This window comes from Myotis nattereri (genome assembly GCF_964212035.1).
Source record: "Myotis nattereri genome assembly, chromosome: 12".
Taxonomy (NCBI): domain Eukaryota; kingdom Metazoa; phylum Chordata; class Mammalia; order Chiroptera; family Vespertilionidae; genus Myotis; species Myotis nattereri.
Genome location: NC_138087.1, coordinates 76,767,881 through 76,792,963, shown reverse-complemented (window position 1 = coordinate 76,792,963; position 25,083 = coordinate 76,767,881). Strand labels below are relative to the sequence as shown.

Here is a 25,083-nt window from a genome sequence, read left to right as displayed (position 1 = left end):
GCCTTCTTGGCAAGAAAAGAAACGCTTCATAAATTCAGTTGGCAGCGTGGTGAACGGGCTTCGTCGGGAAGGAGAGGCCACGCTCTCTCGCTGGGCACGCTCAGAACCATCCTCCTGCTGCAGTCCATCTAATCAGTCCTCCCGGAAGCATTTCAGTTGTCAGCACACACTCGGCTGACCTTGGGTTGCAAACCGTGTTCAACTGAAAAGTACTCCCCGGAAGGGGCGGTGAGCTGCTGGGCACGGCAGTGACACCACCTTCCTCCTCCAGTGTGCAGACAGCATTCCACACTTTCCTTTTGGGGTGTTATGACCTGTTTGCTTAAAACACAGATACAGCGTATGCATGCAAGCCATACCATCCGCAATCGTTTCCCAAACATTTGTGCGCTGTGGACAAAGAGCAAACAGCAGGGCGAGAACCCACCACGGCCTTCCCCGCTTCGGGCTTTGTGGCTGGCCCCCTTGTCCCCGCCTCAGGGGCCTCCTCACCTGCGGCTTGAGGGGCAAAGTGAGGCTGGGAAGAATCTGCACTTCACTCCCAGGGTGGCCGAGGCCTCTCTGGCAGAGCCCAGTGCCTCTCAGCATTTCTCCTCAACACTCTGGTAGTTCAAGGTTCGTACCAGGTCTACGGGGACTTTGCCAATGAGGTGTGAACAGCTTCTTCAAATGTCCACCCTGAGAACATTTCTAGGAGGGGAGGTGGGATCAGTCTCACTTAGTGGGAAGACTAAACACTTTGGAAAGAACTGCAATTTAAAACAGGCTCGGACAAAAACACGTGTGTGAAGGGCAGGAAGTGATCTGATTTAGCGGAGCCTGAAATTCTGAGGGCTTTGGACGGACGTGTGTAATATTCCATGTGAGAAGACCCAGGACAACTTGAGAATGGAGAAATACAAGGAAAATAAGCAGCTGATGTTCGTCTCACACATTCATCCAAACGTAAGACTCTAACAGGCAGAAACAGACTGAATGCGGTGAGAGCGACACTGAATGGTCCTGGTGAGGGGTGTGCGGCGGGTGTGGTGTTTTCCCGCAGTCTCCAGATACTGATCGGAATAGTCGTCGCTATGAATCGGGTGCGTGCATCAGGCCGAGCTGCAGGTGGGCGGGTCAAAGCGCAGACGGCCAAGGTGTGGCAGCATCGCCTGGAGGTTCTCCAGCCAGGAAAGTGCTCTAGACTTCGCTCCAAAGGAGGGTCAGTGACTGAGCACAGGAAGGCTGGACTCGAAAATAAGATCCTGATGACAACACCTTTCTTCACCAATTCATTCAAATTTTCAGAAAAGTTGTCACCATTTGATCACAATACAGGGGAGGGTCCTGTAGTTGTTTTGAAATTCACCCAGAACAGTTTACTGGTTAAGACGTTCTAGAAGCATCTTGCCCACAAACTGTTAGGTGTGGTTTGATATCTGATCAGTATGAGCTATGAAACCACGATAGCAACAAGGCCTCAGAAATTCAGTTTCTTTCAGAAAATCATTTAAGGGTTTCCTTCTCAGAATTAGGACACCCAGGTTAGAGGGGGGGGGGGAGGGAGGGAGGGGGAACTACAGTGATAAAGCTATTATAAATAAAGTTAATTTTTATTAGTTATTTTGAATAAAAATGTATTTGTGCAAAATAAAAGTCACTTAAAACTATAAGAGTGACAGATAGGGATGTTGTTCATGTGAAGAGCTCTTAACTGAACGTGGAGCGTGGGCCTCTCACTCCCAGGGCTTTGCTCTCTTGTCACATGGTCATCAACAACGGTGCCCTTGGACTTGGTGATGGAGAACTTGCTGGTGACTGGGTTGGGCGGCAATATTGGGGGAGCTTAAGGCCTCAGTGTCACTCAGCTCCCGGGTGATCAGGGATCCCGTGGCCCGCCTGGCAGTGGAGGCAGAGGGTGTGGTGGTGGGAGCAGAGGCTCGGCGGGGAGAGGTCGTGAAGCCATTCATGTGAGGGTGGTGCCCGAGCTGCTCGGAGAAGCTGGGAGAAGTGGCACAATTCCCCTTCTGGCACGTGGGGGGCCTGGGGGGTGGGGGAGAGGAGAAGGGCCTTCAGACCCTGCTGGAGGAGTGGGAGGAAGCAAGCAGGCCAGTCCACAGTCCGGCAGCCGGGGCCTGTCTCAGAAGAGCTGACACCACCGAGGCCTGGATGGGACCCGGGCCCAGGAAGCAGCTTCCAGATGAATAGCACCCATAGGAACAGAAAACAGGACACGGTTTAAGGCATTGTTGTTTACAGTAAAAGAATGCAAGGGGCCCTTAACACAGGAGGGATCTGGGCTCCCACTCCGACCTTCCTTGGTGGACAGGGCTGCCACGTAAGGTTAAAGCAGGGCCTCGAAGCCAATGAAGTGTGTGATGTCACGCACCTTGTGCCAAAATGCATGTTTCTCGAAGAGTTCACGCTCGCTCGTGTGCACACGTACACGGCACGCACGTGCAGAGGACGCTTAGGGTTGTACAAAATCTGAGGGGGCCCTGTGGGCGAGCAGCCCCGTGCACTTGGGGCGTAAAAGCCCGTTCCGCAGCTGGTGCCTGCTCTCTGGCCCCTCACGCAGTTAACACTGTCCACTCCTTCGTGCAGGAGAAGCCCTGGGCCCCCTCGGCTGAATGCTCTGGTCGCAGCAGCAGCAGCTGAGGGATACGAGCCCAGAGAGGGAGGACGACGGAGCTGCTGAATGAGTGTCATGAGAGTCACTGGGGTTGGCGCCGAGAGCGCCTCTGGGCTGGGAGGCCACAGGCGGCGTCCCCTGGAGTCCAGCTGTGCGTCTCCCAGCACCAGGCCAGTGGCCTGTGCCCAGGACCTGCACTCACCGCAGTCCAGTCGTGGCTCTCAGCAGCCTCTGAAGTCACGCCATGTGCAGAGACTTATTCAAACGACATGAGGTTTGCAGGTACCTAGAAGAGAAAGCTCAGCCTTTGTCAGGTTCCCACCTCTCAGATGGGGACAAGATGCTTCAGAACCTAAGATGGGACCAGGCCTTGCCCAGGGAGTCTGTGGAGGAGCAGGTCAGGTGGGGAGAGGGCACACAATAGTGACACTATGACCACTGCCACTCGTTAAGTGACTGCTGTGTGCCAGGCGCTGCTCTGAGCACTTCATCTGCATCGTGTCCTCGAGTCCTCAAACAACCCCATGAGGCAGGCACTGGAAGGATCCCATTATAAAGATGAGGAAACTGAGGCTTAGAGAGGGGAAGTACACAGCCATAAGTGGCAGGGCTAAGACACCAGAGCCATGCTCTCAATCACTCCCCCAGGTCCAAACAAAACCGAGAGGACACAGATCCCGCAGGAATGGGGACGGGGCGGCAAGATTAGCAGGTGGAAGCACAAGGAGTAAGTTTGGGGAGATCAGGAACCCCAAGACCTTCCAATAGCTATGTCTCCATGACATGGTCCCAGCTCCCTTTACTTGGGGACCACTGGCCCCAAGGTCAGGGTGTTGCCCCTCCCCTGGAAGCTGCTCACACGCCCCCAGCTCCAGGCCTCGTTGGCCCACAGTGCTGGGGGCGGGGCGGGGTGGGTTCCAGATCTGATGAGAAGCAATTTCATCAAAGACAAATCCCTCTTGGTGTCAAGGTGTCAGAGTGATGAGTTGGAGAAAGCGCACCTCCTTGCACCAGGAGGCAGGTACAAGGATGGTGACGGCAGCATTGCCCGAAATAGCAAGATCAGGAAGCCATTTTTGGGCTCACCAACAGAACTGATTTAAAAAACAGTACGAGTGGCCGAAGCCGGTTTGGCTCAGTGGATAGAGCGTCGGCCTGCGGATTGAAAGGTCCCAGGTTCGATTCCGGTCAAGGGCATGTACCTGGGTTGCGGGCACATCCCCAGTGGGAGATGTGCAGGAGGCAGCTGATCGATGTTTCTCTCTCATCGATGTTTCTAACTCTCTATCTCTCTCCCTTCCTCTCTGTAAAAAATCAATAAAATATATTTAAAAAACAGTACGAGTGAATGAATGAAAGCTACACATTGACACCGATGACTCTGAGAAACATGCTGCAGGAGAAAAGCAGGTCACAGAAGAGAATATACAGTTATGGTTCTCTTTATAAAAAAGTTTTTAAAAAACGTACCCCAACCAATACATCATGGAATCAATACATGTGATAACATTTTACGGGAACGGCAAACAAACAGATCGGGAGTTATGGGGTCGTGAGTTTAAATGTTAGTACAAACAGTTGTAAGAAATGCGATTCCCCCTAAAGAGGACTGATCTTGGCCCCTGGGACTCCCCCGGGAGTAGATGCATTTCTGCCCCGTCCTTGCGCCTCCTTGTTGCCCCACACGAAGGACGTGGCTTGAAATGACCCTCTGCTCTGGACGGTTCAGTTGTTGCCACGTTTTATTACTGTATACAGCAGAGAGCGGGAATATTTGGTTGAAAGTAAATTAGGAATAAAAAGGGAAAAGAGTAGAAAAATAAAAGGTCCTCCTTCCCTAGGTCTAAAAATTGGACAATAATACTGAAAAGTAGCAAAATCTTGCCATGCACCCCACACTTGCCACACATGGAATTCAACCCACTCATCCTTCTGACCAAACACCTGCTCTGCCACCGGGGTTTGACCCAGTTCCCTGCTACCTGCTGTGTCCCTGCTGCCACGCTTGGCTGCCCTCCCAGAGAGTGACCATTGGTGCTACTGGCCGGTACCCATGTGCCTCCACGGGCAGACAGCAAGGCCCTGTTCTCTCCGCTGCACCCTGTCCTGCTGGCCCACCTCAGGCAGCCCGTCCCCGTCAGGCCCAGGCCACCCAGCCTCCCGCTCAAGGTCACTCTGAGCTAATGAGGGTCCCAGCCAGCAGTGTGACCAGCAGAGGGCAGGACGTTCTTCCTCTCTGAATGTGACCTGAGGTGGCGTCAACCTTGTTCAAGCCCTGATGCCTTGATCACTTGGCATCATTTTGAGGTGACTGGCCACCAAAACCCAAAACCCCTTGTCTCTCCGTCGTGTAGACAGGCAATCGCATTTGTTGAACTCAGCGATTTTCTATCTCATGGCACACATTAATGAATTACTAAAATTCTGCAGCACATCAAAAATATATGCTGTTTTTTGCTGATCTGACCAAAGAATATGTATTATTTTGATTCATTCACACTGGATAGCTACTGTTGGCTGTTGTCCTTCCTCCCTCCCTTCCTAAGCAATCTAAGGGAAGAGGTCAGTGCTCCTAACTGAATAGTCAGGTAGTACACATTTTAAAAGTTCTTGTGGCACACTGGTTGAAAATTGCTGGTTTAATGTGAAAAAGGTATGTAAGCACTCTAGAAACCAGAGTTATAGTTTCTTGTGTATCATTTAAATATTTTTTACGTACAAACACACTGGTAATATATATGCCTGTGTATCTTAATACAAGCCAGATGGCCCTCACTGGAATCCTGGAGCCGTCAGCTGACCACACCCAGATCTGCCTCGTCTTTCTAACTGCTGTCGGTTGTTGCTCAGGGGACTGACCAAGGTGGCCGAGGCGTCGGGGTTTCCTCTCCTATCCAGGACAGCGCTGCAGTGCGCTCTGAACCGCACACTCTGTGTGCATGTGACACACCCCTCGGACAGGTTCCTGGCAGGCAAGCAGATGAGTCGACCGACTCGAATGCAATTTATTTTGTGCTTCCCTGTGGCATCTCAAGTTGATCCCTGCATGAGCCTTATCATCTTTGACGATCAGAGTGTCATCTATGGCCTCGCCTCTGTTTCAGAGGAAGGTCCGGAATAGGACCAAACTGAGCACAGAGTGAGCGACATGCCTTGGAGGCCGCCCCGCCCCGCCCCTTAGGAGAACGGCTTTGAGGGACCTGGAGGTCTATGGCTGCTGTGACCACAGCTGAGTCCCCCACTCCCAGACACATAGGCCTGCTGCGGGGTGAACTCCCCTTTGCTGAGGTCCCCTCAGACCTGGGCTGCTGCCTCCCAGCTCCTCTTATTTGTCCTCAAAGCTGCCAGCGTCTCCCCCAAGCCCTGGTGCTCTTCCCAAGACTGAGAGGAACCCGCTCCCCAGCCCCCTCCTCTGGCTGATCCCTGGGGAATTCAGGGGGGATTCCAACCCTGGCACCAGCAGCCACACTGCCTGCCCACCGACGCCCAGGGTCAGGAAACTCCGCCTGCCCATCTGGTGCTGAGGGCTGGGGCGGCCACTCCTCTCACAGGCCAGGGCCCCGGGAGGTGAGGCAGGAGAGCTCGGGGTGGCAAGCAGAGCCGGGTAGGCCCCACAGTTCGTGTCTGCCGCTTTCTGAGCCTCAGAGCCTCAGTGTGGAAGGGAGGCCCTGAGAGGACCGCCCTCACAGGGGTGTGGGAGGCCTGGGCCTATTGCTGAGGTGAAGCATCTGGAGTAATGCCCAGTCCTGGGGGGGTGGCGGGGGGAGGGACTCAGCCTTGAGCCAGGCCCAGCAGACCAGAGCCCCGTCAGCAGCAGCCACGGTGGTTCTCAGTACATTAGCTGTTGTTGTTGTTATTATTCCTAAGGACTGTGGGGGCCAGGAAGCCTGTTAGTCAGTCTGGAGTTTCCCATGAATCAACCTAAATAGCTGCTTCCGCCTAAACTTGGGGAGATACAGCATCTGCCTCCTACCAAGCTGTCCCTGATGGATAGTTCTGTGTGTTTCCTTCAGTGGGCAAGACACAGGGACCAGACTCAAAGTTCTGGTCTGAAGCTTTGTTGAAAGCTGAGCAGGGGTGCCCTGGCTCATGGGAAAAGGCTGATCAGCTCCCAGGGAAGGAGGGGCCCTGTTTTCTATGGACCAGGAGTCCCAAGAGTGGGAGAGGGTATTGCGGGTGACAGGCAGGATTTTGGTGACTTTACCTGAGGCCTGTTGCTTTTACATGCATCGTCCAAATGCTTGTGCCACAGTATTGCATGAAACCGGGAGCCAGTTTGGAACTTGTAAACATTGCCTGACGGGTAGAGAAACCACTGGTTAAGAAGAGGGTGGACACGGGTAATAAACCGAGGAGGCTCAGGAGCAGCCCAGGGCAAGCCCGGGGCTTGGGTCAGGACACTGCCATTCTCATGACACAGGGGTGTCCCTGAGCTCTCCAAAGACCCTCCTGCCACATGGTTGCTGCCTCACCAGCATCCTATTATTTACTCCAAGAGCCTGAGGCTGCAGCTCAAGGGGCGATGGGCCCAGTTGCCACAGATGAGGCCACAGGAGGATTCCTGCTGCCACATGCCATGCGCACTGCTCAGTGGACACAGGGGACTAGTGAGGGGACCCTGCGAACACCAGCACCTAAAGCAAAGGGAAAGCTGCGACCCCAGAAGTGCCTACATGCAGCAGAAGAGGCTGGGGCGGGAGGGCTGCGGGCACCGGCTCAGCGCCTACCTTTGTCAGGGTTGTTCAGCTGGAAGATGTCCGGGTGCTCGGGGTCATCCGGCAGCTGCACCATCCAGCCCACGATGGAGACCTTTTTGCCAGGCGTGGATTTGTACTGGAGAGCAACGCACAGCCAGGAGCTCACATCCTGCCTCCCCTCGGAGGGCTGAGGAGGCCACGCCACGGTTCCTTGCCACACCCACCCACCCACTCCCTGCAGTTCTCACGAGATAAAGGCCCAGCCCAGAGAGGCCTTTCCCGGGACTTACGTGTTTTCTGTCTGTGCCCCGCAAGGACTTGGCTCCATAGTACAGGAGGGTGGATCCTGAGAGGATGACCCAGTACCTGGTCCAGGAGGACAGCTGCACAGGAAGGAGGCTGAGTGACAACCCCGCGAGTGGTGGGGCAGGCGCAGGGGCCTGATCACACACCCAGCCACAGGGTGGAAGGGGCCCCCTCCCAACCAATCACTGGCCCCGACCCCCTACTGCCACCTCCCCCATGACCTGGAGGAGCAGACTGTCCTCAACCTATACCCACCTCCTTCCCGCCTGGTCTAGGGCAGTGCCAAGGCACAATTTCTGTGTGTGCAGGTGACCTGGGCCCACGAATGTCCCGGGAAAAACATTTTAACACCACAGACATGGTAAACCACAGCCTAGGGCCATAATGTCTGCGATGGGTAGGGGTGGGGGGACTCGGCGGTGACTGAATGGAAGCGCTTTTGAAGAATTTGAGGCTGGAAGTGGGAAACCCACAGGCGGCACTGCAGGCACGGCTCTGCTTCTCTAGGGAAGGCCGTGCTCAGGGCCCCGCGTGGAGGGTGGAGGCCAGCACTGGCGCCCAGGGCCCGCTCTTAGGTTGGGGGAAATCAGTGTGGGGGCCTCTGGTTCTGCAGAGGCGAAGCGAATGCCTCCTGTGGGGAGCGGATGGCTCTGTACCTCCGCCTGCCAGACCTCTCTGAGGACACCACAGGTTTAAGTAACACATGTGTGTGTGTATGTTGAACACTTACCTTTACTCGGTGTAAGAAACTCCATTATTTCCCATTCTATTCTACTAAAAACAATGGGTCATGACCTCCTGAATTGATTTCATCACTTCCTGTCACCCCCCCCACCCCACCCCCCGCAGACATATGGTCCTTCTAGGCTATGGTTTACCATGTCTGTGGTTTTAACACGGCTTTTAGGGTGCTGGCTTGCAAGCCTCAGAGTGGCTGCGGCCGGCACTCTGCATGGAAAAGAGGCAGGCAGGTCCGTACCACAGGCCGGATGTAGGGCCCATGTCACGGGATGCTTTGTGACACTCGGGTCCAAGGACAGTGTGGGGCCCAGCCGGGGTGAAGACTCCATCTCACTCGAGAACGCATGTGGCATTCTGGCCCAGTCCTTAGCATGCAGGCGCTATTTCACCGCAATTCCCAGATGCAGAAACAGCTCCCTCCCCTCCGTGGCACACCCAGGGCTGGGCGGGTTGGCGGGTCTCCAGAGCCGGCCCCTCACTGAGCCACACGCCGCCTCCGGACGAAGGTGTCTGACTTACTGTGGGCTTCCGTCCTTCCTTGAGCAGAGTCTTCCTTCTCAAGGGCCCCTCCATGGTGGGCACGGCCGCCGAGCTCCCCAGCGCACAGATGCAGGGGCCGGTGGGGCTGAGGGGAGGCCACGGGTCAGATAGATCTACAGGAGCTGAGGTCAGACACCCTCTCACCACCGGGGCCCAGGATGCTGCCCAGACAGAGGCCTTACAGTGCTGGGCAAGGCCACAGGGAGCAGGAGGAGAGGAGGCTCTGGGCTCCCCCCATCTGAGAACTCGCCTCCCTCATCTACCTGAGTGCTGCCGAGCTCCACGTGTGGTGACTAAGCTCCTGGTAACCCAGGCCCCTCGCAGCCCTGAACCCCATCCTGACCCGGGCACCCCACAGCCCTGTACCCCATCCTGACCCAGGCCCCTCACAGCCCCTGCACCCCATCCTGACCCGGGCACCCTGCAGCCCTGCACCCCATCCTGACCCGGGCACCCCCGCAGCCCTGCACCCCATCCTGATCCAGGCCCCTCACAGCCCTGCACCCCATCCTGACCCGGGCACCCCGCAGCCCTGCACCCCATCCTGACCCGGGCACCCTGCAGCCCTGCACCCCATCCTGACCCAGGCCCCTCACAGCCCCTGCACCTCATCCGACCACCGCTTCCTCTCCACTTGGGGAACTTGGGGATCACACAGCCCCTCCTTTTTGCGTTGGCAGAAGCCTGGAGGAGCATGGAGGAAGTGCGAGAGGTGGGGTGAAGTGAGAAGGGGCACAGGGGACCCCCACACTGCCAAGCTCTGCACTTTTCTCAGGGTTCCTCTTTCACCCTCTGCCATGGGGATTCAGGCACCACCTATGGGTGAAGGCATCCAAGTGCAGCACCAGCCCAGATCTCTGTCAGCCCAATTTCAGACCCAGAGCTCTGCTTACTGTCCCCTGCGCCTGCCTCATCCAGCCTCCCCAGACCCCTCCCTCAGCCTGCACCTTCCCCCAGGGAACACCACCCACCCAGCTGAGCCCAAACCTAGGGGTTTTCTTCTCTCACCCTCCACCCCTGCAACGCCTGCCTGTCCACCTCAGCCTTCCCACTCCCCCCAGCTCGGCAGAACTTGATCTGCCTGTGACCGATCAGTCCACGCTCAACCCTGGTCTCACAGCATCGACTCCTGCCTTCCTCCCGTGTACTCCACGCACGGCCAGGATGGCCTGGTCACGCCACCTCCCCTCCCTTCCACGCCCACTCTCACTGTCTCCATTGCCTTTGGACCACCATCCTTCCCCTCCCATCCTTCCCCTTTCCCCTCACCCCCCCACCCCCACCCCCATCGGTTGTGGCTCCGCCCACTTTTCCAGCCTCATCTTATACGCTTTCCTCTCTCATTTCCTTGGATCCTGCCATTCCTTTGCGTGGAATCTCCCGCTCTTCCTGCCTCAGGCCCACAGACTGTCCCTTTGCCTGGGGCACCCTTATACCCCCTCTGCCTCCCTCCCTCATTTCACCAGGTTAATTCCTACCTCTCTTCCCGTCTTTTCTCCAGGGAGCCCCTCCCTGCTCTCCCCTCCCAGGGCACCCCCTTCTCTGGGACCTGAGCACCTGGGATTTTCTGTTCGTTTAGGTCTCGTCTGTAACAGCCTCTAGCACAGAGCGTGGCACCCCGCACACGGCACCCAGCAGGCACCCTATTGCTCTCTGTCGCGTGGACGGACACACGAATAAATGGATACCTGTAGACGCAGCTCCGGGTCCTGGGAGAATTCCGAACTGGAACTCTCCAGTTGGGCCCCAGCGTGGCGTAGAGACGTCCCCTGCTTCGGAGGAAAAGGCTGAGTGTTAGCCACAGGCTGGGGAGACAGGTAGCTGACAGAGGCGAGAGCCTCTCAGACTGTGGGTGTCAGCCCCACCCCACATCTCCCCCTCGTCAAGCTCCAAGCACATCTGGGGCAGCTGAGCTGCCAGTCGCTGAACAGACGCCCCGGGTCTCCAGGTCAGTTTCCCGTGGGAAGGTGAGTGCAGTGAGCGGCCGGGCGCAATACAGAAAACGATGGATCTGCTGTAGTTTCTGAAAAGCTTGGGTACTTCATGATTGGCCACACCGCTGGGCACCGGGAACGGGGGTCACACCACATGTCACCCTGTGAGTGAGCTGCTCCCCGCCCAGCCACACGGGGCTCCGTGAGCAGGCAGGTCTGGGAGTGAACTTCGTGGTGCCATCCCTGTGTGGGGGGGAGTCTCCTCATTTGGTCCGAGTTCCCGCTGAGCCGAGGCTGGTGTGGAGCTGGAAACTGGCCCCTTCTTTCACCCTCTCTTCTCAGGGGTCTCCTTTCCCCAGCGCCCCAGGAAAATGTGCAACCAGACCTCCTGCTGACACTAGGAGGTCCTCAGCCCCCTGCCACCATGCCGTCCCCTTTTCTGAGACAGTCCCTGGCTGCACGCTTAGCACACGCGTGGCCGGACTGACTACTGATGGAGCTTTAAGGCAGCACCTTCCGAGCAGGCTCTCCGGGCGCTTCCTAAGGGAGCGTGGACGCCAGGCCATGCACTCCTCTCCGGAGCTTTGTGAGAGCACCATTAGCCTCCCCAGAATGGGGAAACTGAGGCTCCATGATGTGAGGACACTTGACAGGACGGTGAGCCTAGCTCGCCAGGATCTGGACCCAGTCTGTCTGACTCTGTGGTCTAAGCTCCTCCCACACCTCTCAGGCTGGGCAGAGGCTGGCGTGTCGCATGGTGGAGCCTGCCATGGGACTGGGCCAGGTCTGGAGGCAGCACTGTGCAGCGGCTCCCTGCAGGCTTCTCTGGGAGGCCCCAGTTCTTGAGTTTCTGTGCAGCGCATGCTGAATGGGCTTTGTCGGAATGTCTCTGATTGACATGGGGCCCCTCTCCAGAACCAACCTTTCCTGGCTGGGAACACGTGACTGAACAGAATGCACCCCAGGAGGGCCCCTTTCCAGTCTTCCCACCCCTGTTCCCCCCCAGCCAGGGTTGGATCGTGGGGGTGGCAGGGAGGAGGGCTGCAGGAGACAACCCTGCTCATGGGAAGTCTGGTCTGGAGAATTGTGGGATGGCAACCCAGTAGAACATCTCAGTCCCAAAGGGTGTGCAAGCTGGTGATAAGGATGGCGATAGGACGATGGGATGGGGGATGGGGGCGATGGTGGGCACGACGGTGGACGGTGGGGGTGATGAGCGAAGGTGAGGAAGGGATGATGGTGCCAGGTAATGTGCTCAGCGGTATTCATTCACTACTTTGTTTAATCACACAACTCTGGGAGGCAGGCACTGCTCGTATGCCCACCTTTTAGATAAGCAATCTGAGGCTTGGAGAGGCGCAACTTGCCCAAGGTCACGGCACTAGGAAAAGGAAGAGTGGGGGGTGCTGTTGAGGACGCAGCCGGGTCCTGCTTGGGCCAACAGCACCGCGAGGATTCAGGCTGGCCGGACAGGCCCGCAGGACACTTCCCGGACAGTTTTCTAGGTGCCACAGTAGCTGGCAGGTACCTTGGGGGCTGAATTTCATAATTTAACCCCGAGTCCCTGTTACTGATCTAGGAGGTTGGGGGGCAGGGAGAAGTCTTGGATAATAATCACCTTGAGGTCTCAGTCATCTTGCCTTAGCAGGAATAGGCCCCCCCATGCTTCTATCTCAGTGCACGGAGCCCCTGGTGGGAGTGCACCTGTGGAGGGCCCACCTGCACCAGCAAACCCTGGATGGGCACTTGACCCTGGCCGCTTGCTGATGATTCGCCCTCATCTGCAGGCAGAAGCCGCCGCCCGAGTTCTGTGGGCCCTGGATGTCTCCCCAGCAGCACTTGTTACAGCACTTTTACCGCCTGTGAGCGGCTCTCTCTCTTCCGGGCAATGTCCCTGATCCACGAGTGGGTCCCTAGGAGCCGCATTTGCACTTAAGTGTAGCTGAGCGGATAGGACACCTGAGCCGAGCCAAGTCAATCCGATATTCTTTCCTGGCAATGAGGAATCGGATGTGAGAGGCTGAGAGTCGGGCTCTGTGGCGGGGGGAAGCCGTAACACATGCACCTTCCCCTCTGTGAGCTGACAGGTCTAGAAGTCCGGGCTGCAGAGAGAGAGAGGGGAGCAGAGCGGATATCCACAGAGAAGGGTCCACACGAGGCCCACGGCCTAGGCCAGTGATGGCGAACCTTATGAGCTCGGCGTGCAGCATTTGAAAACCCTAACTTAACTCTGGTGCCGTGTCACATATAGAAATGTTTTGATCTTTGCAACCATAGTAAAACAAAGACTTATATTTTTGACATTTATTTTATATATTTAAATGCCACTTAACAAAGAAAAATCAACCAAAAAAATGAGTCCTCACCTCTGACACGTGTGGACCCATCACTGTCCTAGGACCTGACTCTGGGCGGTAGGCATTGGACAGAGAGGTGGCAGGTTTCTCGGTACTTATGAAGCTTCAGCAGCTTATGGGCAGGGCCCAGCCCTTGTCAGCTGGGGCCCAAGGGCAGGGTCAAGAGAAAGGCCCAGGGACCACTGCTCACTATTCCCTCTCTCAGGGGCCTAAGCTCCCGGGTGGAGCCCCAGTTGTCAGACTTCAGTGTCTGCTGCTGAGAACAAGGAAGAGACGGCATCTTTGAGGGAAACCAATGTCAGAAGCTCGGCTCATCATCCAACTGGGCTGCCACCCGAGGCAGAGCAGCCGGACGGAGGACCAGGGCAGGAAGGGCCTGCAGAAACTGGACTGAAGGTGGCAGGTGAGGGACACAAGCCGGGGATTCCTGGCCCTCAGCCTCTGTGAGAATCACCCTGAAAACAGTCGCTCTCGTGGTTGCACCTCAGTTGAAATGGACCCTCACCTCCAGGATGGCCTCCAGAGCTTCAACTCCCTCTCCCAATCACGGCAGAGTTTGGGATTCAACTGGCACCTTGCACCCTGGCACACCAGGGCATCTGCCAGAGTCCTCTGATCTTCTCAAGGAAGGAAAAGAGTGTCTTTAAAAACAGATTTGAGGGGATCAGGCTTGGGGCTCTGTTGCCACCACTCCACTTTCCTGGGGTCTCCCTAAGGGGGCTGGGAGATCGCATCTGCTAAGAACAAGCAAACCTCACACAGCAAAGAAATTAAAACACCAACCTCCTCAACACCCTAGAGCACCCGTGCGTCCGAACTGCCGCAGGCCTTTCTTACAGGGCTCTTCCCCCGGTCAGTGCTTCCTGGGGGCCAGCCAGGGCTGAGGACACTTGCCTTCCCCATAGTCCATCCACTCTGTGATGACTGAGCGGCCATCTGGGAATTTTCTCTTCCCCCACCCAGCTTTAGACTCCTGATCACTTGCTTGCTGGCAAGAGGTACCTACTGAGTGAAATTCATAAACATCCCAAAGTAAGTTTCCCCAATGGAGCACTTCCACTTATGTGCTAAGTACTTCCTGTGGGCACCCTCCCTGCAGAGCTGAGGGACCTGAGGCTCAGAGATTGAGGGACAGGCCCAAGGTCGCTGAGGCAGCAGGCAGGCCTGACCGCAGGCCCCTCTGATCTGCAGGCAATGTCCAGAGCCAGACTGCGAGGTCTCACTGAGGTGCACTAGCACCCGCTCTCCGGCGGTGACTCTTGGAGACACCACGCACTCCCGGGCCACCTCTCCCATCCTGGCATACTGCTCAGGCCCAGCGGCCTCCTCGGGTCCACTGTGGTCCTCCCACCAAGTGTCCCTGGGCTGCTGCTTAACCCTCACCTCTGCAGGGGCACAAAGAAGCACCTGCTGCCTCTACTGATGGCCTGACTGGAGGATTCCCTCCTCCTTTAATTTCTGAGGAGCCCGAGGTTTGCTGAGGTCAGCCTGGTGCCACGCCCACAGCCCTACTTCCATGGAGTCCATGGGACAATGGAAAGGTAGCCTCCCTCCCTCCTGAGCGCGTGACCCTCAGGGGGTGTCTGACAGGGAGCAGTTGCTTAATAAATGGGCACTGAATAAATGAATGAGCGAATGAATGAGGGAGGGAGAGAAGGAAGGAAGGAAGTAAGGGAGGAAGGAAGGGAGGGAGGAAGGAAGGAGCCAATGATTAGGTCCAGGTGTGGATGATGTTCAGGATCTTGGCACCATGCTGTTTCCCACTCGATGTCCCCTCGTTGGCCTGTGGCCCGGGGAGATTCGGGCGTGCCCAGCAGACCTGCAGTCCGCCCTGGTGCCTGCCTGGTTCCCATCCCACTGCTGAGGGGCCCAGAGCCAGGGCAGTGGCCTGCCTGCCTGAGAGAATGAGAGCGAAGCAATGCCCCTCCAGGAGCCCCAGAGGGAAGGGCCTTGCTGCCCCCACTTCCTGCCCTCCATCAGGGGTTCACAAGGACAGACAGACTGACTGACCGACATGGGGCCAGTGCCTGCAGCTGTCACATGGCCCTGGACAAGGCCTGAAAGGTGATGGAGAGGTAGGCTCAGTGGTCAGGAAGACGTGGATTTGGGCAGCTCTGCCCCGGCAGAGTGTGAGCAAGCGGGGTCATTTCACCTCTCTGAGCCCAGCCGTCCACGTGCATAAACGGGGCCCCCTGGATAACCGCTGTGTAGCAGCTCATGAAGACTCAGTGAGACCAGGACGGTGCCTGGCACACAGCGACTGCTCCACAAGATCACTCATCACCGGTCACACCTCTGTCTGCCCTGTGAGGACCTGCTGGCAGCACCCACCTCCTCTCTGGCCATTTTCTGATTATGGGGACTGAGGAGCCAGGAGGCTCAGCACCAGAGGATGTGTGTATGTGTGTGAGTGTGTGTGTGCCTGTGTGTGTATGCATGTGTGAGGCGTGTATCTGTGTGAGGTATGCATGCGCATGCATGCATGTGAATGTACGTGTGTGGGTATGTGCACCCACATGTGTAAGAGGATGTGAGTGTGTGTGAGAGAGTGCATAACTGTGTGAGTGTGCTGTGTGTGCGGGCCACTGAAGGATGGTGGGAACCTGCTTCTCGTAGCCTTCCTGTCACTGGTTGCTGCCTGCCTCCCTTACAGTCACTACGACGCCCTTCACTCTGTGGCCCCACGGCTGTGGGAGCTCCCCATTCAGAGCCCTGTCTTCCCAGGGCCCAGGTGTGCCTGGCACAGAGAAAGCATACTGTGTGGAGCAGGTGCTGAGGTGAATTCCTGAGCTGGAGCCGAACCCTGGGCTGAGGGATCCACGTTGCGGTCACCAGTGCCCAGCAGGTGGTTGTCAGCCCAGGGCCTGAGGCCATGTGTTGCAATACTCTCAGACCCCACCAGGCGGAGCAACATGCCGCCTGCAGGCTAGGCCCATCCTCAGGCATCTGGCTGCAAGAACCCACATTTCAGACCAGTCTCCCCAGCAGCTCGGCCTGAGGGAGAGGCGCTGGCCTTGGCCCTGGGCTAGCTCGGGACCAGGTGATGAGGGGCTGCTCAGAACATGGGGCTGGTCCCCCACCCCTCCTCCCTCGGTGGGTCCTGCCCCTGGGCTGAGCTGTCCTGAGGAGCCACAGAGCAGCCTCCCGGGTGGACCCGTGGGATGAGGTTGGGGTGGGTCCCTGCCTGGAGCGGTCTCCAGCTCCCTGGGCCCCGGGCACCTCCTGGGAGGGAGGCCACGCTGAGGCCACACTCAGGCCACACTCACCTTTCCAGCCCTGAAGACATTTCTTCACTAAACTCTGAGCTCTCACTACTGCCTGGAAAAGGAACACAGATCAGTGAGCAAGGCGGCCTCACCTGAGAGGAGCCAATCTGGAAAGGCCTCTTCTCCTGGCTCCCTGGGCCCAGGCCCCCGAGCGCCACAGAAGCGCCAGAGCGATGGCCTCCTGACCCTGGGCTCCTGCTGCTTCTACTTCTGCCTCTCCGCGCCGGGAGGGTGCAAAGCACCGGCTGTCCCACTGTTCCCCGGGGGGGCCTCTGCTCCCTTCCCACGGCCCCTGGAAGGCTGCACTGCCTACCCACGACACGGGAGTCTGGGTCCCTGGGCCTCTGCTGGGCCTGGCCTGGCCCCCACTGCCTCCCTCTGGCCTAAGGAAAACTGGTGCTAGAACAGGTCTCACCCGGTGAGGACAGAGCAAATAGCACTTCCTCTCCGAGGGTCAGGGCTTGACTAGACACTGGTCAGAGCCGCTGCCCAGCACTGGAAGCCTCGAGGGGTCCCTTAGACCTCTGGCCAGCACACACAGACACACACACAGGGCTCAAGCGCGCCCCCCCCTCCCCCCGACCTGCTTCTCAGGGGCTCTCCACGGCCACCTCCGGCACAAGACACACTTTCTTCTGCCACTTCACTGACACCACGTGCCTTTGTACGGACCCTCAGTCCTCGAGGTACCCCGGCTCAGGGGTCTTGGCCTGGGCTACCTGCTGGCACCAAGGCTGGGCAGTGGGAAAGGGGAAGGAGGGGTCCAGGTCGCTGGGGATTACAGGACAGAGAGGACCTGTTCAGCTCCAAATGGCACATGCACACGGCTGCCTGCTCCAGGCAGAAAAACCCCTGAGTTTCCGAACACAGGAGCCAAGGCCAGCACCGGTGAGCTCCCACCGTACACTGGGCGGCACTGTGACTCGGCTTTCTGTCCAGGAAGAGCAGGGCCTGGGTCCAGGCACAGCTCACACCACCCTCGGCTCCTGCCCTCGCCCAGCCCGGCCTCCGCGGTGCAGTGCCTTCCACTGACAGGGGCCCGTGTCTGGCTGAGTGCTCCTGGGCGGCGTTTCCCAGCTGGCTCAGAACCACCCCAAGGACACGCCAAGGAAAGGGTCCCCTGGCCACATCCTGAGGGAACTGCGACTCTGGGCCCTGGTGACCACAATGCCCCAGCATTTCAGAGTCTGAGAGCTGAGAGGAGACCTGCTCACCTCTGAGCCAGCCTTGCCCCACGCGCTGCCCAGCTCCCCTCCCAGGTGTACCCTCTGAACACACTGCACACTCCTGACGAGGTCCCAACAGGATGGCTCCTCCCAGGTGGAGGTGGACGCGGCCTGGCCTGGCCCGGGTTTTCTGTGCTGGGAGACGGCTGTCCCCTGGAGTGACGCTGCCTCAGACAGGGGCCGCATTTCACAGGAGTGTGGGATTTTTTTCTTGTCCCCACACACCCTCCCCACACTCATGGGCCCTCCACTCTGCGGCCTCACTGGATCAAACCCCTGCCTGGCAACTATCTAAACCACCACCAGTACCAGGAGGGCTCCCTGTTAAGGAAAGCAGACGGACACACGGACACAGGACCACAGAAGCACAAGTATGCTGAAAGGGCACGGCCAGCAGACAGGACACGTGTCTAGTGGCAGAAAGGACGGGTGACCTGGGCACTGCAAGAGGACTCTGCCCTCACCCATCCCGGCCTCAGCAGGGCAGTGCCTTCCACTGACATGAGCACGTGTCCGGCTGAAGCTCAGGCGTGCAATCGCACCCTTAAGATCACCTTCTCAGCCTCCCTAACTCTAACTTTTCGGAGTGAAGCAAGGACCTGCGTGAGAACCCGGTGGCCCCGGTGGTCTGTCCTAAGGCAGCCTCCCCACTTTGCCCTAAGGCTGGGGCCTGTGGCTCTCCCGGGACAGAGTCCCTCAGGGCAGCGGCCAGGCTCTGCCAGCTGCCAGCCAGGGACAGCGGGTCTCAGGTGTGTGTCTGGCTGCTTCTTCCACCCGTTTGCTGTGCTCAGGGCCACCGGTAGGATGAGGACAAGCCCAGGCATTTCGTGACACCCAGAGGCCAGAAAGGAGAGCCCCTGGCAGGGCGACTCCTGAGGAGCCCTCTCTGCGGGGTCAGGCCACCGGGCGCGGCACAGTGACAGACAGACACGAGCACACGCCGGCTGTGCCATGCTGCCGCGCGCAGCCAGACGCTTACCTAGCGAGAGTCCATTGGTGACGGCGGAGGAGGAGGTGAGGGCGGGGCCCCTGCGAGGGCTGCGGGACTCTAGGACACTGTCGTCCAGCAGGTGCCTCGCTTTCTCCGATGGGAATGTCGCACTTTTACTCTCAACTACACTCAACTGACACATCATACTGGAAACGGAAAGGAAGAGAGAGGCAGAGCTCCTTACCTACCGAGTCACAGGGTTCCACCTGCCTGGGCTCCTGGCAGAGGGCGCACCTGCAGGCAAAGACCTCCACCCAGATCCAGGGAGCACGGCCAGGCGCTGCCCTATCTCACGGCGTGACCTTGGGCAAGTCCCAGCCTTTGTCTGGGCCTCAGTTTCCCCATCTGTCCAGTGGGGACTAACTGTACTTGCCCTTCCTAACTCCCAGGATGATTATGAGGCGTGAGCGAGTGGGTGGTACTTGTGAGCAATGGGGCGCGCAGTGAAGGGGGAGTGTGACCCTGCGGCATCATGTCTGCTTCTGGTTCTGGAGTCGCACACACTTGGTCCAAGTCCTTGCTCCCACCTTACAATTGGCAGGTACTTTGCCCCATTGAACCTCACTGGGCTCATGCATATCACAGCACCTACCTCTCAGGCCTGCAGGGCTCAGTGAGATAATACATGGCGGGATAGAACAGAGAAAGAGCAACCCCTTTCTCCTCCAGCCCAGGAGCGACTCCAGGGCCTGCCTGGCTGGCTAAGGCTTGTGTCTTGGTGGAAGGAAGGAAGGAAGGAAGGAAGGAAGGAAGGAAGGAAGGAAGGAGATGGAAGAGGCAGGCAGGCAGGAACAGAGGGAGGGAGGGACCCAGCTGTAAGGAGCCTGTGCCCAGTACCCTGGGGACACAGGCATGGCTGCCCTGGCCATGCTGAGGACCACCCATGTCGCCCAGCTGTCAGCCCCACGGGCTGAGGAACCGGGGAGATGCCCTGATCTGCAGACTCACTCCAGCAATGGGCAAGCAGAGACTCTGAGCCCTGAGACTGGCAGGCACAGTGCCCACTGGACTTTGGGTTTACAAAGGGAGGCACTCACTGAGCTTGGGCAAACTTACAGAGGGAGTCCCACCACTGCTTCCCTGCCCTTGCCTGCATGCTTCCTCCACCGGCTACTGAGTGGTGAGACCTGTCGCCAGGACCACCCCAGCTCTTCCTGACCCCGTGCCAGTGTGAGGAGAGGGCACCAGCCAGGGATACCAGCAGCATCGTCTGCCCTCCCAGATGGGGTGGGAGAGCTCCAACGGGCAAGCACCCCCTTGGCTTATTTTTACGCTCAGCCTGTCCAGAGCCCGAGCGGGGCTCGCTCAGTTACCCACTTGTTGCCCAGACTGTGGCTCTTCCTGTGTCTTGGGACCGGGGGTGTGGGGAGGCTGCCAGCCACAGACGCGTCAGGACAGGTAGGCCGCCGGCTGAACCTTGTGGAGCTGGATCCGGCAGAGGGGCCTGTGAACAGAGCAGAGAGCATCCTGTGACGGGGCTGAGGAGGCTCGGGGGGTGGGGCCTGGGTTGCGGGTAAGGCACTGGCCCAGCTGTCACAGGCGGAGCAGGTTCAGCGGGCCCCGTGGCTCCCTATTCATGAGACACTGACCCCTCACGCCCAGCATAGCTAACTTCCACGGTGACAGCAGCCTGGACGGCCGGTGGCCTGCTGTGCACAGCGCCCCTGCCTGGGCGAGACTTACCCAAGCCATCCAGCAGGTGGCAGAGACTTCACAGCCTGCCTTGTGAATCCAAGGCTGGTGCCCACCCTGTGCCCTTCCCCAGCCACTTTCTCCTCTCCGCCACGCATTCCACAGAAGGGACGGAGAGCGTGTGAGGGCAGAGGGAGGACTCACTGAGCGAGAGCACAGCTAGAGAGGCAGGGGCTCTGCCCCGGGCCTGCCAGGTACTGCCTGGGTGGCCTTGGGCGGGTTGCTTAACTTACTCCCTTGAGCCTCTGTTTCCTCATCTGAAAAGTGGGAATAATTCAACTCACCTTGCAGGTGGCTGGGAGGAGTCCTGAGGTGGTGAAAGCAGTTTCACAGTCAGCACTCACACTTGTTTTATATAATTTGTACCATGTTCTCCTCAGGCCCAGTCCTGGGGACAACAGGGGTCCTCAAGCCAGGAGGCTGGGCCACACACCCACTGAGCAGCACGCGCAGGACGGAGGAGGGACGTGCCTGCTGGCCAGTCCACAGCTACTAGTATATGGAGGGGCCTGGTCCTGCCGCTGCTGTTCTCTTTAGGGCTGTGCTCGTGGCTCTGGAAGGGAGGTGACCCCAGGGGCTAGGCCTTAGCTACCTGGGACAGACAGGAAGTGGGCCAGGGTTTCTGCACACCGAAGGGCACACCCAGGGACTGTGCCGGGCTGTGCGGGAGCCTCCCCAGAGGGCCTGGGAGGCCTGTGTCCATCCAGGGCCCCACAGCCTCCCACAAGCTGCTGTCATCCACAGGGACCTCCAGTGTGCCTGGCTCATCGCTTGTGAATGTCCCAGACACCACTGCGGACGGTCTAGCTCCCTCTGGCACTTGGGAAGGTTCATGAGGCAGCTCGCATCTCCTCGAGCTCGGAGTTCCTGCTGCCTCACCCTGCTCGCCCCTCTATACCCCACTCTGCACACCCCAATCTTCATTTCCCCAGGGCCCCCCATAATCCCTTTACTAGGCCTTGGCCAACTTTCTCCACTGTTCCCCTCAACAACTATCCCCAAATGTCCCCTTTCTCCTAAGCCCCTGCACAACTCAGGCCCCTCACTTCAAACGATGGCACTCTGCTTCCGGGAGAACGCACGGTGGTCAGGCTCCGTCTCTCACGCCAGCCGGGCAGTGGCCACGGGCTCCTCCACCCACACCAGCCTTCCTGTTGGCCTGGAGAAGGGGCCTCCTCCATCCAAAGCCAGTCTCTCCTCTCCAGTCCTGTTGTCTCTGAGAACTCACTCCACCATTCCCCTTCCCTCTGGCCCCTTCCTCCAGCCCATAAACACTCGTCTCTCATTTTCTGTAAAATAAGGCCCCTTGGCCCCAGGGCTGCCTCCCTGTCAGTCACGTGTCCTCAAACAGAGGTCTGTAGTCAACTACACTCTACGGGGCCACGTGTGTACGGTCCATCGTTGACAGAAACGTCATTACGTGGCACACACTGTAATGAGCTCAGAGCGGCACAGCTTGGACCGCACCAGCACAGCCAGGGTCCGTGAGGCTTGAGGAGTGGGGAGCACTGAAGCGGTACCTAAGGAAAGAGAGGTGCGTGTGTGCACTTTCCTGGCGAGGGTTTCACTGTCACTCAGCTTCTCTGAGGCTGGAATCCTTAGTCGGGGCTTGTGCCAGGGCTCTCGGGGTGAGTATGGGAAGGCAGTGTCTCGGGCCCGTCCCCCCAGGTTCTCATTTCATTGCTCAGGTGGGGCTGGGCACCGCTCTCTCGGTGACTCCAGTGTACACGCCCACGAATCCAGTGTACACCCCCATGAATCCAGTGTACACGCCCATGAATCCAGTGTACACCCCCATGAATCCAGTGTACACGCCCACGAATCCAGTGTACACCCAAGGGAAGAACTTCTGCTCAAAGAGCTGGAGTGACAGCGAGCTCTGCCCTGGAGGAAATGTCTGTGCAGCTGCCGCAGAGAGGAAAGGAAGGAGGGAAGCCACCCTGCTTTGTTTTTGTTTTGCACATGTTGCTCAATAAATGAATCCGTGCAGAGGGTGAAATTCGCCTTGTTTATCAGCGGGATTACGGTCTCTGCCTGAGTCACTCTGGCTCCCACCCTGAGTTCAGAAAATATTTTGTAAAGGTCAGGTCGCATGGCTCCTCCCCCATGGTTTGAACTGGAACTGGACTCCCTGGTGTGTCACAGCAATAAAAACGGTGATAATTACGGTTGGACATCCCGTGCCTGGCACCATACTGTGTGCACGGGCTGCAATCCAGGAGCTGGGTACTTAGTAGGCCCGTTTGACAGGTAGGAAAGCCAGGGCTTATATATCCACGACATGCAGGACTTGAACCCAGGGGTACAGCATGGGCAGAGGAGCTCTGCAGTTCGAAGGTCAGGCATTAGTGAAAACTGGAGGAGGAGGGAACAGTGCGTGTTGGAGGTGATCTGGTAACTTCCTCCAGGAAACGGATGACTATTTCCAGCTGCTATTTTTGCGAAAGGGAAGGTGAAGCGGACTAACATGTGTTATGCACCAACCGTGTGCCAGGCTTGTCTAACACTCCCACATCCTATGTCACCGAGCTCCCTGCAGTGGCTGCTTTGACTATCGCCATTTTACAAGGGACGCTCGGAGCACAACTGGTCACTCAGGGGAGGGGTGCTGGGTTTGTTCTCCTACCCAGCTGTGGGTGCAGCGAGAGCTGGACACACGAGGCTCTTCCGGTCGCTTCCTGGGCCGCCTGCTCACTCCTAATGGGCGCCCTTCCCACCTGTGTCCCGGCTCCTGCTCTGATCCTCACCGTGGGGCTCACCCAAGCCTCCAATTAGCCCTCAGTTTCCTCTATTCAGCTACTGACTCTCCCTCCAGGACCAGCCTGGGTCCGCCCCCTCTCATGCTGCTTTGGATGGCCCTGGAGGCATGCTGGCCTCAGATGCCCCTGGACACAGTGGGAGGAGGGGGGAGGACCAGGCAGAAGCAGCTGCGACCTCCGTGGTCCCAGGGTCACACGAACGCTGCTCTGGATGCCCTGGTCTCGGCCACGCCCACCCCCTGCATTGTGGCCAACAACAGCCTGGATCTGACACTGAGGCAGAGGAATTCCCACTGAGCTGGAACCTAGGGATGGGGTGGCCTCTGCCAGTGACATTCTGCTACTGAAAGGCCTCCCGCCCCGCCCCACTACGCCTGGGCCGGCCACCACGTGACAGCACAGGTCACGTGTCTTCCGGCAGTTTCTGATGTTGTTTTCTCCGTGTCCTGTAGGCAGGGGTGGGGTGGGGGCGGTAATAATGGGCCGGAGCTCTGGCCTCGCTCAGCAGTGTGGTCCCCGCTGCCGGCCGATATGGCACGAGCAGCTGGAAAAACTGACCGTGGGGCTTGACTATCTCAGAGGATTGCTCTATTTTTCCTCAGCATAATTTTTCCATGAATAATCTTTAAAGCTCTTTAAGTGGCTGTTTCTTTAACAGTTTTATTGGAATATATGAGAACTGACAGTCTGTGGGGAACGAGATATCATGTTGGGAAAAAAATCTGGTTTTCATTACATTTTTCTTAAGAAGCCACCATGCTGCCCCAGGCCACTCACTGGTTGGCAGAGAAACCAGCACAGGCCTCCTGAGCACGGCTTTGGGCGGACCGGACTGAGGGAGATGGCAACAGCAGAGCCAGGACCCGGAGGCAGCCGGGCCTGGGCTCCCACTGGCGTCTGCCATGCAGGCTGAGTGAACTTGGGCAAGTCACCTGGCACTTCTGAGCTTGAATTCTACAGCTACAGAACAGGAGCAGGGATCTGACCTGGCAGATCCCTGTGAGGAGAGGACTCACGTCCCTCTCCCCTTCCTGCAACAAATGTTTCCAGATCCGGGAGGGACAGTAAGCAGATCACGCCCAGGGCGGGCACAGGCTTGGATGTAATAAACCTGGCACCAACTACACCCACAGTGTGACTCTCACGGCCTAACGGCGGTGCTAATGGTACTGTCCGACATTGATCGAGCATCTGCCAAGTGCCAGAGACATGCTGAACGCTTGTCCGCAGGACCTCATTTAGGCCTCGGCATAACCCTGCCTCACGGGCTGTTGTTAGCTCCTCACTGGGATGTGGGACTGAGGTCAGAAGGGCTAAGGAGCTTCCTGGGGGAGCAGTGGAGCCTGGAGCAGTGCATCAGAGAGCCCAAAAAGTCAGGGCAGACCTGGGGGCTCCGACATCCAGGCTGGTGCAGGTCCCGGCAGAGGCAGCAGCTTGGGCAGAAGGAGCAGCACATGCAAAGACCGCAACACGAGAGATGCAGATCCCACCAGAGAAAGTTCAGAGAGCCAGCCTGGCTGAGGAGCTGAAGGAGGGAGTGTGGGGGAAGGAGGGCAGGGAGTGGAGCTGCAGGGCCACACGAGGGACCAAGAGTTTAATGAGGGGAAGATGTGGAGATCTCAGGAGGGTCAGTAATGTGCTCAGATTTGTACCCTAGAAAGCTCGCTCTGGCTGGAAGTATGTGGATGTGGCCAAGAACACAGGCTGGGAGGTGGATGTGCCAGAGAGAGCTCTAGGAGATGGGCGAGGGGTGGGGGGAGGGGCACTCGGGTAACCCTCGGTGGAGGCTGGTGCCATTCACTGAGGGAGTGGACGAGAAGTGCAGTTTGGGACCGATGTTGGGGAGATGTGTGAAGCTCAGACGGCAGCTGGGGCCAGAGGTGCAGGCCATGCGGCACAGGACGGGGAGCCCAGGTTGTGAGCTCAGTAAGAAGAGGGGAGCCCTGGGACAGAATGCAGGGAA

General features: G+C 58.0%; 1 protein-coding gene across 1 annotated transcript in view; it reads right to left on the bottom strand.

The window, feature by feature from the left end:
* Positions 1 to 2,211: 2,211 nt before the first annotated feature.
* Positions 2,212 to 25,083, bottom strand: part of RALGPS1 (Ral GEF with PH domain and SH3 binding motif 1) — a 226,500-nt gene continuing 203,628 nt past the window's right edge. The window contains exons 12-20 of the mRNA XM_081103397.1: positions 19,987 to 20,113; positions 18,658 to 18,815; positions 16,453 to 16,504; positions 10,584 to 10,667; positions 8,875 to 8,980; positions 7,599 to 7,691; positions 7,339 to 7,444; positions 6,816 to 6,907; positions 2,212 to 2,897 (exon numbers count right to left, since the gene is read on the bottom strand). Coding sequence (XP_080959523.1) covers positions 2,868 to 2,897; positions 6,816 to 6,907; positions 7,339 to 7,444; positions 7,599 to 7,691; positions 8,875 to 8,980; positions 10,584 to 10,667; positions 16,453 to 16,504; positions 18,658 to 18,815; positions 19,987 to 20,113 — 848 coding nt within the window. The 3' untranslated portion in view covers positions 2,212 to 2,867. The remainder of the gene's footprint in view (positions 2,898 to 6,815; positions 6,908 to 7,338; positions 7,445 to 7,598; positions 7,692 to 8,874; positions 8,981 to 10,583; positions 10,668 to 16,452; positions 16,505 to 18,657; positions 18,816 to 19,986; positions 20,114 to 25,083) is intronic.